The 15,443-nt window shown below is 38.1% G+C and overlaps 1 protein-coding gene across 1 annotated transcript in view; it reads left to right on the top strand.

Annotated features, from left to right (window-relative positions):
• Positions 1 to 15,443, top strand: part of MND1 (meiotic nuclear divisions 1) — a 44,064-nt gene that overhangs the window by 22,465 nt on the left and 6,156 nt on the right. Inside the window, exons 5-6 of the mRNA XM_009634816.2 lie at positions 1,098 to 1,172; positions 2,963 to 3,077. Of these exons, the coding sequence (XP_009633111.2) occupies positions 1,098 to 1,172; positions 2,963 to 3,077 (190 nt within the window). The remainder of the gene's footprint in view (positions 1 to 1,097; positions 1,173 to 2,962; positions 3,078 to 15,443) is intronic.

Below are 15,443 nucleotides of genomic sequence, written 5' to 3'. Positions count from 1 at the left end.
AGCCTGATACACTAGTTTTCTACTTGGCTCGTGCTCAGAACATCTTAAAGCTAAACCAAAGAGCAAGTACTTACAAAGTATGCTATTGTTTCCTTTTTGTTTGTGTTTTTTTTTTCCTTTTTGTCTTTTGTGTTTGGTTTCAAATGAAGTAACTAGTTTCCAATCTGTATTTTATTAGAATTTTTTTTTGCATTCTCATTTATCTCAATTACTATTTCACAGTGCTTTGGCTAATGCTGATTATTGTGTCCCTGAGGGGCAAGTCCTACATCCTGCTCAGTTTAAGAGTTTCCAAAGTGTCTCTGGAAAACCTCCAACTAAACTGGAAGGGCATGGTTCAAGATGGGTGGCAGGTTAATGGAGAGAGATCTCTCTTTACAAATTATTCCTTCTGGAGTAAGAGGAAAATGGAGGGAGTATTCACAGCAGCCCTGTGAGATGCAACTTCTGTTTGATGCCTCTGCCTCAGGCCTGAAGGAAGGGAACTCTGAAGTCTAGCAGTGTGAGTGCAGCACAGAAAAAGGGGGCCGTGGCTTTACCTTTATAGCCTTTGAGCTGTAGAGGCTTCTATTCACCAATATGCAAAAGGGATTGGGGCCATGCCAATGGCATCCCAGACTTTGAGAAGACTGGTATCAGCAGTTGAGCAGGTGGATCTGCTACAGCTTTTGTTACTGCTTCCATTGAATAAGGAGAGCTGGAAAAGGACCAAAGGAAATAATCTAATCCAAAGCATCCATGTCATGGAGTCCTTTGCATAGAGATGCGAGATTATGGTATGAAATAGGATTTTGGTCCTATGCTGAACATGCAGTACATAACAAGCTTATGTGCAGCGGGAGTGAAAATTTCTTACATTTTACATTGCTTCCTGTAATTCTTTTCTACAGTTCAGAGCTGCAGACATATATGTTGGTGCTTTTGTATTTATTTTGTGTTTATGTTTATTATATATTATAAATATATATTAATTTATATACTTTAAAGTTTATATCCACCTGTTTATTTAAATATATTTCTATGTGTACGTATCTTATAGGTATGTTTAATATATGTTACTGAAATAGGTTGATTTTGTTCTTTGTTTCCTTTATCAGTTTGCTGAAAGCAGTCAGAAAAAAGAAGCTTTACAAAAAAGCATTGAGAAATCAAAAATTGGACGTGAAGATACTGTAAGTCGCTTTGGGGGGGCGGAGGCATTCCTACCAAGAAATAGGGCTGCAAGTATGAATGGCTTGTGAGTGCTAATGTAGTCCTTGGAAATCCATTAAGAATTCTAAATGCTGGAGATGAGAAAGGGACAGAAAAAAATCAGATATTAGATTATTCCTTAGTTGATCATGCACTAATGAGTAAAATATTGACAACTGGCTGCTCCAAGGCTGAGAAAATGTGTGACTGCCTGAAGTCTGGTAATCTTCCAGGCTTTTTCAGATTTAAAGCTATCTTAAAACTTGAACTACTCAGAGGTATGTACCAAAGTTGCCAATGGTTGCTGAACTGCTAAATATAACAACTACAAACTTAGGTGTTGGGGGTCCTCTTTTTTTTTTTTAAACTTATAGCTAGATTTCTAAATTATTATTCTGAGCAGCCATGTAAGCTTGGTGCTCTTTGCATGCTGAAGCTGTTAACACTGCAAAAAAATACTTAGGCTTCATATTTACCTTATATATGAAGTAGTATATTACTTAGAAATATTTCGTATGGTATTCTAAGTTGCTGATTTGAGAGGCTCAGTCTAAGGTGGTTTAAACCTCCAATAAATAAATATATAAACAGGGACAGCCAGAAGCTTTCAGGTAGAATTAAATTTTGTAGGAAAGTGCCAAATCTTAGAATCCAGAATGTTTGAGACTTGGCCTTCTCCATGATGTGGCCTGCCCTCATCACAAGAAGCTATTGGTCCTGGAAATCCTATTCTGGCTGATGCTTCCAACACTTTGGTTCCAGATTATACATCAGGAAGAAGTCCTGAGAAATCTAGATCATGTTGCGGGTCTCTGAGCAGCTGGCCTCCATACCCCAGCATCTGGAAGCTTTTGATTTCCAATCTGCATTTTCAGAACGTGCTGTATCCAGACTGTTGACAAAAGCACTGGGAATATGGAGGTGCGGGAAAAAAAACCAAAACAAAAAAACCACCAACCCCCAAAAAACTACCTGAGACTGCTGGGCTGCCATGGAGATTGCCATTGGCTAGAAACCTGATGGTTTACAAATTCATGCTATCTGGCTTTTTTAGGCTACCCAGTGCCCTAGGATGAGTTCTTTGAATATCAGCCAGTTAAAGTGTTTGGTTGTCACTACAGACTGAATTAGAAGTATGTGCTGAGTTGGCTATCGGAGAGCTTGTGTTGAGTCAGTGTCTGCAGATTCTTACTGGTCAATAGAATATTTGAGGTCAATATTGTGTACTCTTCCAGTGAAGACTACCATGGCATAAATATCTGAATTTATTTTTGAGACCACTGCTCTTAAGTTGTGGGGAAAAAAGAAGGAGAAAAATAAATTCAGAGTGTGTTCATACACAGCATCCCAATTTGTGGAAGCATGAATGACAGGTTTTTCTGTAATGCTGTCTTTAATTACAAGACTAGCACTCCTAAATATCATTTAACCTTTAAGCCCAACAATTAGATCTGTTTGGAGTTTGTCAAACCACATCAAGTTCACAGGTTGTAGAAAATTGTTCTTTTGTTTATCCATTTTAGCCTTAATTTTTTTTTTTCCTTCCAGTTTGTACTCTATCATTTAGTGTGACTGAGAGTTCTGTGTGTGCATAAAATGCTCAGCTGGTTAATTGACAGGAAACAATAGTGAAAGCAGCTTTTAAATTTACATAGTTTTATTCTTGAAAAACGTTCTGTGCAATAATTACTGATTTTTATTTTTGGGGGGTTTTTTTGGTGGTTTTTTTTTTTTTTTTTTTTGTATTTCCCAACATACTTTGAATCCTCAGGCAGAACGTGCAGCTCTGGTAGAGGAACTTGCTGCCCTCCGGCAGAAAAAAGAGCAGCTGAAGGCAGAAATAGACAAATACAGAGAATGTGATCCAGACGTCGTTGAAGAAATGCGTAAGTTGTATGTTGTTTAAAGTGAACTTTTGCACAAAAAGGTCTGCACTTCTAACTTAAAATCTGGTATACAGAGATAAGCCAAAGAATAGCTGCTATTCTTTTTAAAGCTGTAAGCAATACCATACAGGTACATTGACAGTTTCTTTTCACGTTCTGTTGTATTATATAAGAGGGGTTTTATTGATATTTACCAGCAACTGAGCAGTTAACAAAATCCTAAAATTGAAATACTTTGATGCATTAGAATTACTGTCAGGACCATGCTTTTTAGAACCATATTGATTCTATAACTTCTAAGTGTACTAAACCCTAGAATGTGTGTGTAGGAAGAGTAGTCTCTGGCTCCCGTTTACCTGCAATTCCATGCTGGCAAAACATACTTTCTACGTACTTTGTCTTGTCTATTTAGAACATAAGCATTTCGTTACAGACAACTGTCACTTACATGTAAGTATGGTATTGCACTGTTGACTCACTGTTTGTACTGTCTCTGTGACGTGCTGGGTTTTGGTTGACATTTCTAATTCTAATGGAATATGAGGAATGATGAGTGACTTTAATACTGAATACATAACTGGTCACTGAAATGTACTTAATATTCTGATCCCCAGCATGAAAAATGAAAAGCATGCATGAAATTTTATTGAATTTTCTCTACTTCAACTTCCATGTTTTATTTATCAGGCTCTTAGGTTGCTACCCAAACACCACTGCGTATTCAGTTACTGTAATGCCAAAATGCCATTATAGAGTGATGAGGAACAGGCACAGACCTTTTTCTGAGAAGAAAGCTGACTGAATCTTTCTCTTTCCTTATACTTCTAACAAAGCCCACAGCTTTAGAAACGTGCTGAGAGAAAGCCAGGAACATAAATGGAGTTGGCAGCACACCCCAAAATTGGAGAGAAATTATTTATTTGGAGGGGCTGTGACTTTTTTTTGTCAGCTGCATTATCTTTCCCCAAGGATGTAATGGTATGCCAGGGAATAAGCAAACTCAAGACCTGAGGTTAGTTACTGTGCTGTAAATCCCTCGCTGTGTGCTCTCCTGAGGACAAGTAACAGACACATTCCAGCTGATTCCAGCTGTAAAAATGAATGAGGTTAGGCAGATACCGACAGCAGAGGGATTCATAGTGCCAGGTATTTGAACTGCTGAGATACCCTTAGAGTAACCATTGCACTGGATGATTTGAGCAGCCTCTCTTTTGAAGGAGTTGCAGTGAGCATGTTCCTAAATACATGCACAAGGGGGCAAATCACAGCTTGAATGCTAGGGCAAACTGCTGGCAACACAGGGACAAATATCCTGAAAAGAGGCAAAGGGAAAGAAATATAATCATTAGTTACTTCAGTCATGCCCTTCTCTCTCTCGCTTTTTTTTTTTTAAAGTGTGTGTAAGTTTTCAAAGTGGTTGGTTGTTGGTGGTTTTTTTTTTATTTTTAAGTGTGTGGAAACTTCATGGGAGCTTCTGCAATGGAGGGATGAGCATTTAAGGGAGTTGGTGAGGTTAGCCTTGTTGAGGTTAGCAGTAGTGTTTTGAAAATAACTTGCCCCTGGCCTTCAATTAAAAAGTTTCTGCTTCATTATATGTTTCATCAGTCATTGTTGCACTGGCAGTGCACATTGTTGCTGGCAATGTATAAATAAATGGCGATGTCAATTTTGGGGACTTAGTGTCTTTGTCAAAGCTGAATTGAATTTTACAGGGTTTAAGGGCGGGGGGGGGAAGGTTGGGGGGCATTTCTTTTGTTCCAGAGTGCAAGAAAGTGCAAAGGCAAAACAAGATGCAGGAAGTTCTGGGTTTTAGTGTAAGAAGGCAATAAAGAATCTCAGGCAATGGAAGTTGTTCAGCTAGATGTGAAAGTTACTGCTGCTGTTTCAGGGAATAACCTTAAAATCAAAGTTATCAGTTCACAGATTTTTAAAGCGTTTTCAAACTGCACGTGAGTGATATGATTTTATACTAGCTGTGCAGTTTAGATAATGTAATCCTTGTGATTATTTTCAGTTATATCACTTGAGCAGATTACTAACTCTAAATACCTTATTTCAATTTTGAGTCAGAAATAAGAGATGGCTGTTATGTTATATAATTGCACTCTTAAAAAGAGCTGGATAGTTCAGTATAATATGTTTTGTAATGGGCATTTGTCACTTTCTACATTTGGGTTTTCCCTCTTCTTCCTTAATGACTTCAACCTGTAAGGAAATCTTTCTGATGCTTAGTATAAAATTTCACTCTATTAATTTCCCATCCCATACCATAGAGCTGCCTTGATTTTTGTTGTGGTATTTTAGGGGTATATCAAATTGTCATCTGATTTCAGTAGCCTTCAAATTTGGTGAATGCTTTGCTATGCCTTTTTAATTACTCCTTTCCATCAAAGGAGTATTGCAGAAACAAATCTATTGTACAGCGATGAGCCTCATTAAAACAGACACACACACTAATTCCAGGGTCAAAACAAAGTTTGGATGATTCATAGCAAATATCTAAAGACTCAACTTAAAAGCCAAACATCTGTCTTGCTTCTTGAGTCTTGTGGTGGGAAAGTCATGTTTGATCATATAACTAAATATACTATAATGCATATTCACAAGGGGGAAAATCAGAATACTAAAATACTGACTCTGTTTTTTGCTGACTTCACTACTTGTCCTTTTAATATCAGCAATAAATGTTTTGCTATATGTTGGCTTAATTTCCTTGGCTTTTGTATTGGAGAGAAGAAGTATAAACTCTACTGCCTTCCCAAGTTTACAACATTTGAATGCAGAATGTCAGTATTTGTATATAACAATTAACTACAGTAAATAGCAGAAGAAACAAGATTTAGGTACTGACCACTAGAGGAAGCTCCATAGTAGTCTGGTCTTGTGGATATATTTGGATAATTCCATTTTACAGGTAGGATATTGTAAAAATATATCTAAAATTGCAAAACATATGGATTTCTTCTAAGGACCACTGCAGTTCAGTGTTGAAGTTTGTTTTTGACACTTGGACATGTTGTTTAAGCCATCTTGTGTGAGTTAGGATTGAGTAATAAATTCTTCCTCAGCATTAAAGGCAGTAAAACTGACAACAGTCATTGGAAGTAAAAAAAAAAAAAAAAGATAAATACTGGGATTTTATACTTCTCTGTTAAATTTGTAATCCTGCACCAGCTGAAGCAGGACTGCAGAGCCCTTGTTTCTCAGCTTTGAGGCAGATTTTTGTAGGCTGGAGGATATTCTCATGGCGAAGCAGCCATTGTAGAGAAGATATTCTCTGTTCCTCCCGGAGAAAGGCTTATATGACATAACTTGTATGTATGCAAAGTTGGATACATGCGATACTGCTAGATTCCGTAAAGATTATGGTAGAGGACAAAGGCATTGAGAATGCAAGCTTTCAATAATAGTTCATAATTTATCCAGATTTCCTTAAGGCCAACAAAAAAAGCTCCACGTAATATCAAGATTAACCTGCTACCTAAGTTTAATTCTTTCTGCCTGCCAGAGAGAGATGTTAGGGAGCTAATAAAATTTTTCTGACGATTTTATAGAAAGGTTTGTCTGGCAGCCTAAGTGTACAAATGATATGAATTTTTCTCTGAGTCGTTCGCCAGCTTGTAACTGGAAACAGCTAAATATTTTCAGTGTTCACTGTAAAATAAACATTTCTAGAATTTCAAACTTACTGTTCTTCCCCTGTAATTAGAGGAATGTTGATTTATACTATATTAAAAAATTGTTGGGTCTTAGCTATTTTTTCATAGTAGCCATGCTTTGATTACTTCGTGCCTTTGCATAGGACAATAATCTCAGAAATAGCTGCATACTGACTGAAGAAAGTGTCTTCCATGTGCTATGATTCCTAATATTTATGGGGCTGTTAGATGTTAGGTGTTGCCTGTCAGCATTCCTGTTTTATTTAGCATGTTTTTAGAATGTCCAATTACTGATAATTTTTATCTCTTAGGCTTTTACCTTTAAAGCAGTGATCTGAACGTGTCTAGACAAACTGTATTCACAAAAATTAGCAAACTGCCAGATACAGCACATGTAATGTAGCAATTTTCATGTCAATCTTTTTACTTCTGCTCTCTTCGTTTAGTTTTACCCTGTAGCAAGAGGCGTAAGTGGTTCAGATGGCCAGGATTTCAAACCACAAATACCCAGATAGTTATCCTCTCGAATCTCCAAAGGTGCGATCTCAGAGGCGTAACTACCAGTGCAGTTCAGGGTTAGCTACCAGTGCAGTTCAGGGTTAGATTATTTTCTAAAACTAATACTTACATGGCTGCCTGAAAATAAATTTGGGGAAAACATCCAAAGTTTACTGAATACTATGAAAATGTCATGCTATATGTAGTATGTACTTGAAAGTGTCTTTTTTTCATTGTCGATGATTCAAAAATTTCTAATTCTGATGTGTCTGAACACTGAAAGTTTCAGCTTGACAAACTGTTGTGAAGAATTATATTGGGGTATACAGACGGTATGAGAAAAGTTCTGGGTTTACCAGTTTCTTCATTCATCTTAATATTTTGAAGCTGGATGTTGAAAAGGCAGTGTTGATTTAGCTGCTGGATTTTGTGGGGTGCATAGTTGGGGTTTTGAGGCGGGGTATTTTTGTTTGGGGTTTTTTGTGTTCATACACCCAGTTATTATGTTCTAACTGTTAGGTTCAAATCAATTTGAAAATGTGTTATGCATACAGATGTATTTAAAGTTACAAAAAATTAGTACCAAGTGCTAGATCCTTTTGGGGGTTTCTTGCTAGTATTGGGAATAGTCCCTGTTCCCAGAGAGGGAACAGTGCTGAAGAAATGAAATGAAGATTAGACTATCTGGCTAATGGAGGGGGGCTCTTAAAATGAGCTGCATCAGTGTTACTCAAAATTTGTCAAAATGCTGATAATTTACAAAATGGTTTAATCAGGTTTCTTTTATATTTTGTGGCAAAGGCTTTGTTCAGAAAATACATCAGAAAGGTTATTTAAACTAAAGAGACTTGTCAGTGCTTTCAGTTAATAAGTATTAAATAGCTATTTTTATAAATGTAATGATTCACTTGGAAAAGTGAATGTCTACAAATCATTTTAAGCCTGGTCTAGGTGCCACCAAGATCAATAGGGTACAGATCAAGCCTATAGAGAGAATGCTTTTTTTAATCACCTCTAGATCCAATATGTTCAGTTTGCAATTAAGAGGATGTTTTCTAGCTACTGACCATGAAATATGCACCTGGCATCTGAGAGACAAGCTGTGCTTTTTATGGTTTATGCATCAATACCATTAACAAAGAGTCTGCAATTAGAAATTAGTCATTCTGCTGAAGTTGGACTAGTGTCTCCACCCACACTTATGTTAGCCTTAGAGAGTTAGACTAAGCTTTCTTTGGAGTGAACCAAGCACTTGCTTAAAAGTATGTAGAAAAATAATGTTTAAAAGCAGGAGCCCCTTTTTTACTTAGTCTCAGCTGTCAGAGAATTGTATATTTAACGTATTAACCTCCTGAAGATCTGGATGAGGCTATGACAGGAAATAGACAATGTATGTTCATGTACAGAACTTGTGGGCTATCTGCTACTAATAAAAACAAAGCTACAAAGCCCACCCACCCCCTCTTTTTTTTTCCTTTTTTCCTCCTTCATCATGGAGTACCATAATGTATATAGATATGCACTAATTTCATCAAGCTAAGATTGATTTTTTTTTTTTTATGCTTCCCCCACTCCCTATACTGTTCTTTGAATGGTTTGTCATTCAGTTGGAAGGTTGGCAAATTAATTTACTTGTTCAAAAGTTACATTAGAAGACAAAGCAAAATGCTTTACTAAAACTAAACATAACTTTATTCCTAATTCTTTCTAAAAATCATAAAAGTACTTGTATGTAATCATAGTTGCACATAGTAACAGTAAACAAATTTTTACTGTTAAGTTGAAAAAGGAACGGGCTATTAATGAGTGGAATTACAAATGTATTCTTGATACTAATGCTCCAAGCTCCTTCAGTAACCATAGCAAGCAAGAAGGAATTGCAAGTTTAAGCAGGATTTCTGCTCCTTTATCTTCATCCTTTCCAATTTTCTTTTTCTCTTGAAAATCAAGGGAGGCTTGTTAGCAGTTCAGTTATTGAAAATGCTTGCTGGTCTTTTGACAGAGCAAACACTTGCAGAGCAGAATCTGTCTGTGATTATCGGTGGCTGTAATGTGTAAGGCTTAAGGACCTTCCCTGACAAAAGTGGGTTAAAGAGTTCCCACCTTGGCCCTTCATTCCTGTGCTGCAGTTCACCAGTGATAACAGCAAGTGAGTCGGAGTTGTCAGCTTGAGTTAGGAACTGAAGAGCAGTCAGGGATCCTCTGACCAACTAGGAGCACATCAGCTGACAAATTTTCAAAGGGCATCTTCCTGAACTCTGCAATGAGTTGAACTGTGTAGAAAATGGATTTGGAAAGAACTGAATGAGAGAGGAACGGGAGTAGGTGAGCAGCTTCAGGCGCTTAGAAAGGAGAATCTAATGGCCATGAAGAATAATGAGCAAAGGACCACCAGGACAGACTGCTGCAGCTTAAGATGCATCAGCACATATATTTCTAAGGTGCAAAGCTTAAAGTGAAATATGGGGCTTTTGACTGAAGCTGGGAAACTGAGTTTTAGAAGGGTCATTTGGCTTTGAGCAAAAGGCCCTAATTCTCTGTGTTTCAGAGAATTTCTCTGTCTTTGTGTTTGGCCTGAACTTTGGACTCCAGCTAAGAGGTTACTCTGCAATGAAAAACTGTCGTAAATGTTTATTAGACACATGCTTACGTGTGTTTTTATAGCTCAGACAGATTCTAGCAAGATTATTCTTCTTGGAGACCTCTAACTTATGGCAACTTGCTTTAAAATTAAGGTGCATTTTAGCTGCTTAAGCAAAAAAAAAATGTTTGTCTTTTGTCAAGTGGGGTTTTACTTGGGCACTCAGAAAAGAGGCAGTTAGAAGATCAAATCTTGAGCTAACATATGTAACACCCTGCTTAAATAAACTGGCTACTCTAGCAAGTTACCTTTTCTCAAAATGAAATGGAAAAGCTCACAAGGCTTATTTTTGTGCTTTCTGTTTATTTTGTTTCTTATTTGTTTATATTGGAAAGGCAGAAAAAAATATGTAGGGTGAGCAGCAGACAGGTGAAATATGTGAGAATAATTTTGTTGTCTGAGCCAGTAAATCTTTATGGCAAAAGTTGTTGAGTTGCTTAGGAATGGTAGACACTTGATAAAATTTGTGATGTGGAAAACGGCTACTTGTGACTACGTTTATGATACTCCTCGATTTAGAAATTAATCAGCAACAATCCCTTTGGCCATGTTTTAAAGCCAGGAAGAGAGCATCAAATGGAAGTGATCTATAGATCATTTATATAAGAAACAAAAAGGCTTTTGTAGAGTGATTATTTTGCTTCTCTCTCCCGGTCTTAGACCTGCTAGGTTAGTTCTGTATGGTACCATTCATTCAGACTGTTTTGATAAACTTATGGTGATGTCCAAAGGGATTTTTTGAAAAAAAAAAAAAAAAACAAAACCAAAACTGGTTTCTGCCTTTTCATGACTTCCATGTGCAAAATGACGTTGGTCAGGAAAGGTATTGTGAGTTTTTAATTTGTTGTCTTGAGTGCTAAGCTGCAGGACAGACAAACGTAGTCTTCCCTGGCCTTATTTAAAAAAAAAAAAAAAAGTGTTGCCAATCTTGTATGTTAGGAAATCTCCCATATGTTATGGGATGGTAGAGTATGTTTTCATTATGGGTTTATCTAGATTAGGTTAGGACCGTGTATTATCAGTGTATATGCCTAATATACCTTGCACTGTGCTATTTAACCACAGGCATTTTGCAGGGCAGGTTGTGTGAGTGCAAGAACGAACTTGGCACTGGTAATGTATTTGAGAGTATTTCCAATGTTTTTTTTTCTCCCTTCCTCACTTTAACATTTTATGAGCTGGTTTCACTGGAAAGAACAGGATATCAGAAAAAAGATCTGGAACAGAGAAACAATTTGGAAACACCTAGAACACACAGAGGTTTTGTCTTTGCCTGTAGAGAGAGAACTTTGTAGACTGGGAGAAGTTTGGTGTTTTGACTCAGTTTTGCATGATACTGTGGTAAGGAAACTAGGGAAATGTAATCTTGATGAAACTGCCATGGTGTGAAACTTAAACTACTTTACAATTGCACCCAAGGTATATTCATTAGTAACTGAGTATCAGAAAGGGAGGTAGAATTGATGAAGTTCCAATAGTCTGTTGTGTCTTTGCATCTGCTCAGTATTTTTATTAATGAGATGGATAATAGAATAGAAGATACGCTGTTACATTTGCAGACGACGAAAACAGAATAGTGCGTGGACAGAGGACAAGGTGAGATTTCAAAATGAGCATGACAAATCATAGAATCATATGGCAAAGATAATCTAAAAAAACACTGAATAAAATTCAGTAGTGGCAAGTGCAAGTATGTACATGCATTCGAGGTTATTGTGCTACATAAATGATCTGGAGCAGATAGTTAAGGTGGGAGGGTTTGAAAAAGATGTCAGAGTTATAGTAGTTTACAGATTGAATATAACACATGCTTTTTAGGAAAAGCAAAGTCACCATACTAAGATACAGAAACAGCACTATAGCCAGCAATAAGCTGTATGAAATGACTTTCTACTCGAGTTGGCATTCATTGAGGCTTCAGCTGTAACACTGTGTCAGTGTTGGATCTCCTCCCGGAGAGATATGTAACTAACTAGGGACAATACAGAGTAGAACAAAAAGACCAGACATGGAGTAACCACATTCTATTCTAGGAGGAAAAAATTTAAAAAAATAAGGCTCAAAAGAAGATTGCACCTGATGGGTTTCACTTACTTGTGTCTCCTTCAAAAAAGGAAAGGAATAGCCTATTGCTCAGGTTCATGCACAACTCAGCAGTAAGTAATAGCCTTAAATTGCAGGGGAGGGGGGGAAGTTACATGTAAAACTATTCTAATGATGACAATAATCAAACGTGGAACTGGATTGCCTGGGAAGGTTGTAAAAGCTCTAACACTGGAAACCTTAAAAACATGCTGCAAACACATCAGATGGCATAGGTAAGATTGGATGTGCATTGAGTCATGGGTACAGATACCGGAGGACCTCTAGGGATGCCTTCCAGACACTTCTCTGCAACTTCTGTGTCACAGGAGGTGTGCAGCAGAGTGACCTCCCGAACTGGACAAAAACCATAGTGCTCTGGGATGGGCCTCCTTGTGAAATGCAGTTCAGCAGCAGTTTGCTGTGGGCATGGAGTGCAGAGCTTTTAGTAGTAAACGACATGGGGAGGGAGGGGTTGTCTATGGAAAGAAAAACAAAGTGTTGTTAGGGAGCCCTGAAATGGAAAGCTGGTGTGTTTGCTTCCCTTTTGTAAGCACATAGCTTCCCTCTGTTCTTTGGGTAAGAATAGATTCATTTCAGTTATGCAACTAAGATTTTGGCGTGGGCTTTCAGGTAGAATACTTGAAAGATAAATGGTCTTTTTCTGTGGGTGCATGAGTGCAGTAAACTTAAGTGCAAGAGCATGTATTTTGCATAGAGGAATCTTTTGGTAGCAATTCTGACAAATTCTGTTGGATGTTTTTCAAAGAGACGCTGTGCACATACTGATGAAATTTGACAGTGTGACCTTTTCATATGGGACAGAGGGAGCTTTTGCTGATGGGACTTGACACTTTTTTCAAACACAGGAACAAATATCGCAGGCTCTTTAAAGCATTTTCCCAGAGATGTGGATCAGTTTATTAGTAGCTTCACTATGCACTACCGTGTCTCACCTTATAGACAAGACTGGCGCTGTGTTACGTATTTGCTCAGGTTTATTTTCAAGCATACGTATATATATATACACACACATGGACACAGCTGTTGCAACAGAAAAGCTAAATTAATTAATTCATATGTCAAAATTTCTTGAGTATTTTTCTATCACAAATGGCTTATGTTCTGTGGTTTTCAAAACAGTTGTAGATCAGTAGGTAGGATTCATAGTGGTCAACACTTTCTTGTAGTTCTGAAACTATTCAGAGTATAAATGTAAAGAGATACTCCTTTTTATCATTTAGTAATGTGTCAGTATAAATAATTCTGTTGAATTTGTGATGTCATTTAAATGAGAAATCAGACCTATGCATTGAGTTGAATTTAGTCATGAACTCTGAAGCACTGTGACTTGACTATCATGGGGATAAGTGTTATGTGGGATACTGGAGTATGGGGGAAGAATGATGTGTGATTTTAGATGCAAAGGAGTTGACAGAATTCTGATGTGCTATCACTCTTCTACACAAGAGCTCTTTATTCTGCTTATAAGAGGAAACACCTCTTTGGGAAGTGTAGGGGAAGGTAAAGATTGCATATAGTGTAGAGAGATCTCTGCCTAACACTTGGTTACAGAACGTTCTTCTAAAGCTGTTTGTGCTATGTTGTGAGTTACACTGTTGAGAGTGTTGTAGGCTACTTGGTCTCAAGGAAACTCAAATACGGACTTTAAAGAAGCTGCCTGATCACATCACTGCCATGAACAGGCTCCACAGGCAAGCTACACTCTCTTGATCGGGGCCTCTGGTGTCAGTTTGTGGATGCACGTGTCAGTAGGAGTTGCTAGGTGGTTAGCTTTTGTACTCTCTGTGGATGACAGGTGTATCGTTTTTGTGTTCACCTTCTACCCTGGCCTTCAGAGATGGGTTCTTTATTTGCATGAGATGTTTTCATTAATGGGAAAGATTTTGGAAATTGTGCATCACAGGACATTATAATGATGCTTCTCCAAGAGAGGTAGGGAAACACAAATCTGCCACAATGTGATGATAGCGAGGTAAAGAAGGTTTCTGGAAAGTGAAGGCAGCATGTGAGCAGGAGAATGGATAACTCTGCAGAAGGCAATGGATAATCGGAGTCAGTGGAGATTCAAGTTCACATACGGTTGTTATGGTAGTTGCCATTTTTCATATTTAAATTCAGTCTAAGTGGATGCAGAATTATTGCTGGAATTCGAATCCACCAAATGCAACTAATTTACCCTGACCAGTTTCATGAGAGAGATGGGGAATCTTTGGGCTAATAATCCTCACTGGCCCATGAGAACAGTGGCAGCTGCTCTCTGCATTTTGTACAGAAGAGTTGTGATTCACACTGTAAAATTACTCCCTCGCACGCATGCTGAAGACTGCAGTTGTATTTTGCATGTGTCTGCTATCGGTCCCACAGGTTGGTGGGTGACTGTCTCCTTGAAAAGGTGCTAGTTCCCTCTGCAGTCATGCATCTTTTAAGTGAGGAAATCCACACAATTTTCTTGTGGCATTAGTTGTGGTAGGTCAAAACTGGCACCAAACTGTGCTAGTTTTAGAAATACAACTAGCTTTTGTTATTCTATAGATACAGAGGTTCCTGGACCTGAAAATTTAGCTTACACATAAAAACATTACTTGCGATAATCCTTAAAGTTATCCTGAAAAATGTCAGAGTAGAAGCTGGGAGAGGAAAGAAAGCTACAGCTCTTTCTTAATTTCCAAGTCTATAGGTGGTTGTGAGCTGGTTCTGGCTGTTGAGATGTTTTTAGTACAGCTGTTGGAGCTGGAATATGTTACTTTTTCGGGCTGATTTTGAATACTATTCTGTGACTGCTTCCTTAGTATTCCTTTAACGATACGTGCAGGAGTTAAAAAAGCTTTTGTTAAAAAACCTGAAAGTAGCTTTGGAAAATGTTTGTGAGGAGATGATGGTGGTTGTTGCTATCACAATTGTTTTTCACCTGTGGAAGTGCCCAAAGTCTGATAGAAAGACTAATTTAGACCAATTTTTTAGTCTCCTGGAGCATATATATTGTGTTGATGAGGCATGTAGTGGTCTTTTCCACCTGTGGAAATATTTGAGGCTTCAGCAGTTTTTGGCCATTCCACTTTGGAATGCAAATAGGACCTTTCATTCCCACCACCACCTCTTTCAGGAGGCAATCAAACGAATCTGGGGGAAGGAGGAAAGAGGAAGCTGCAGTTCCGCAGTATGCTGAGAATGATTGTAGGGCCTCCTGAGTCAGATCAGAAACAATGTGGCCTGATTTGCGCCAATATATATTGCCAGTTCAGATTTGTTCAGAAATATTGCTGTGTTACTGGTTCTTGTGCTGCTGGCCTTCACTCCTGACCAGGTGCTGTCCATTTGCTTCAGAAGGTTGCTGGCTGCACCTCCTAACCGCTGTCCACACTGTTTTGTCAGCTCTGTCACCTGGTCTGCTCCTGAACCCCTGCGGGCCACTGGTAGAATGTCACTCACCTGCATTAAAAAGCATGTTTCCAACCCTCCCTC

This window comes from Egretta garzetta, unplaced genomic scaffold, assembly GCF_000687185.1.
Source record: "Egretta garzetta isolate BGI_Z169 unplaced genomic scaffold, ASM68718v1 scaffold32, whole genome shotgun sequence".
NCBI classification, from domain to species: Eukaryota; Metazoa; Chordata; class Aves; order Pelecaniformes; family Ardeidae; genus Egretta; species Egretta garzetta.
Note: the sequence above shows the minus strand (reverse complement) of the source record. Positions and strands in the feature narration are given on the sequence as shown.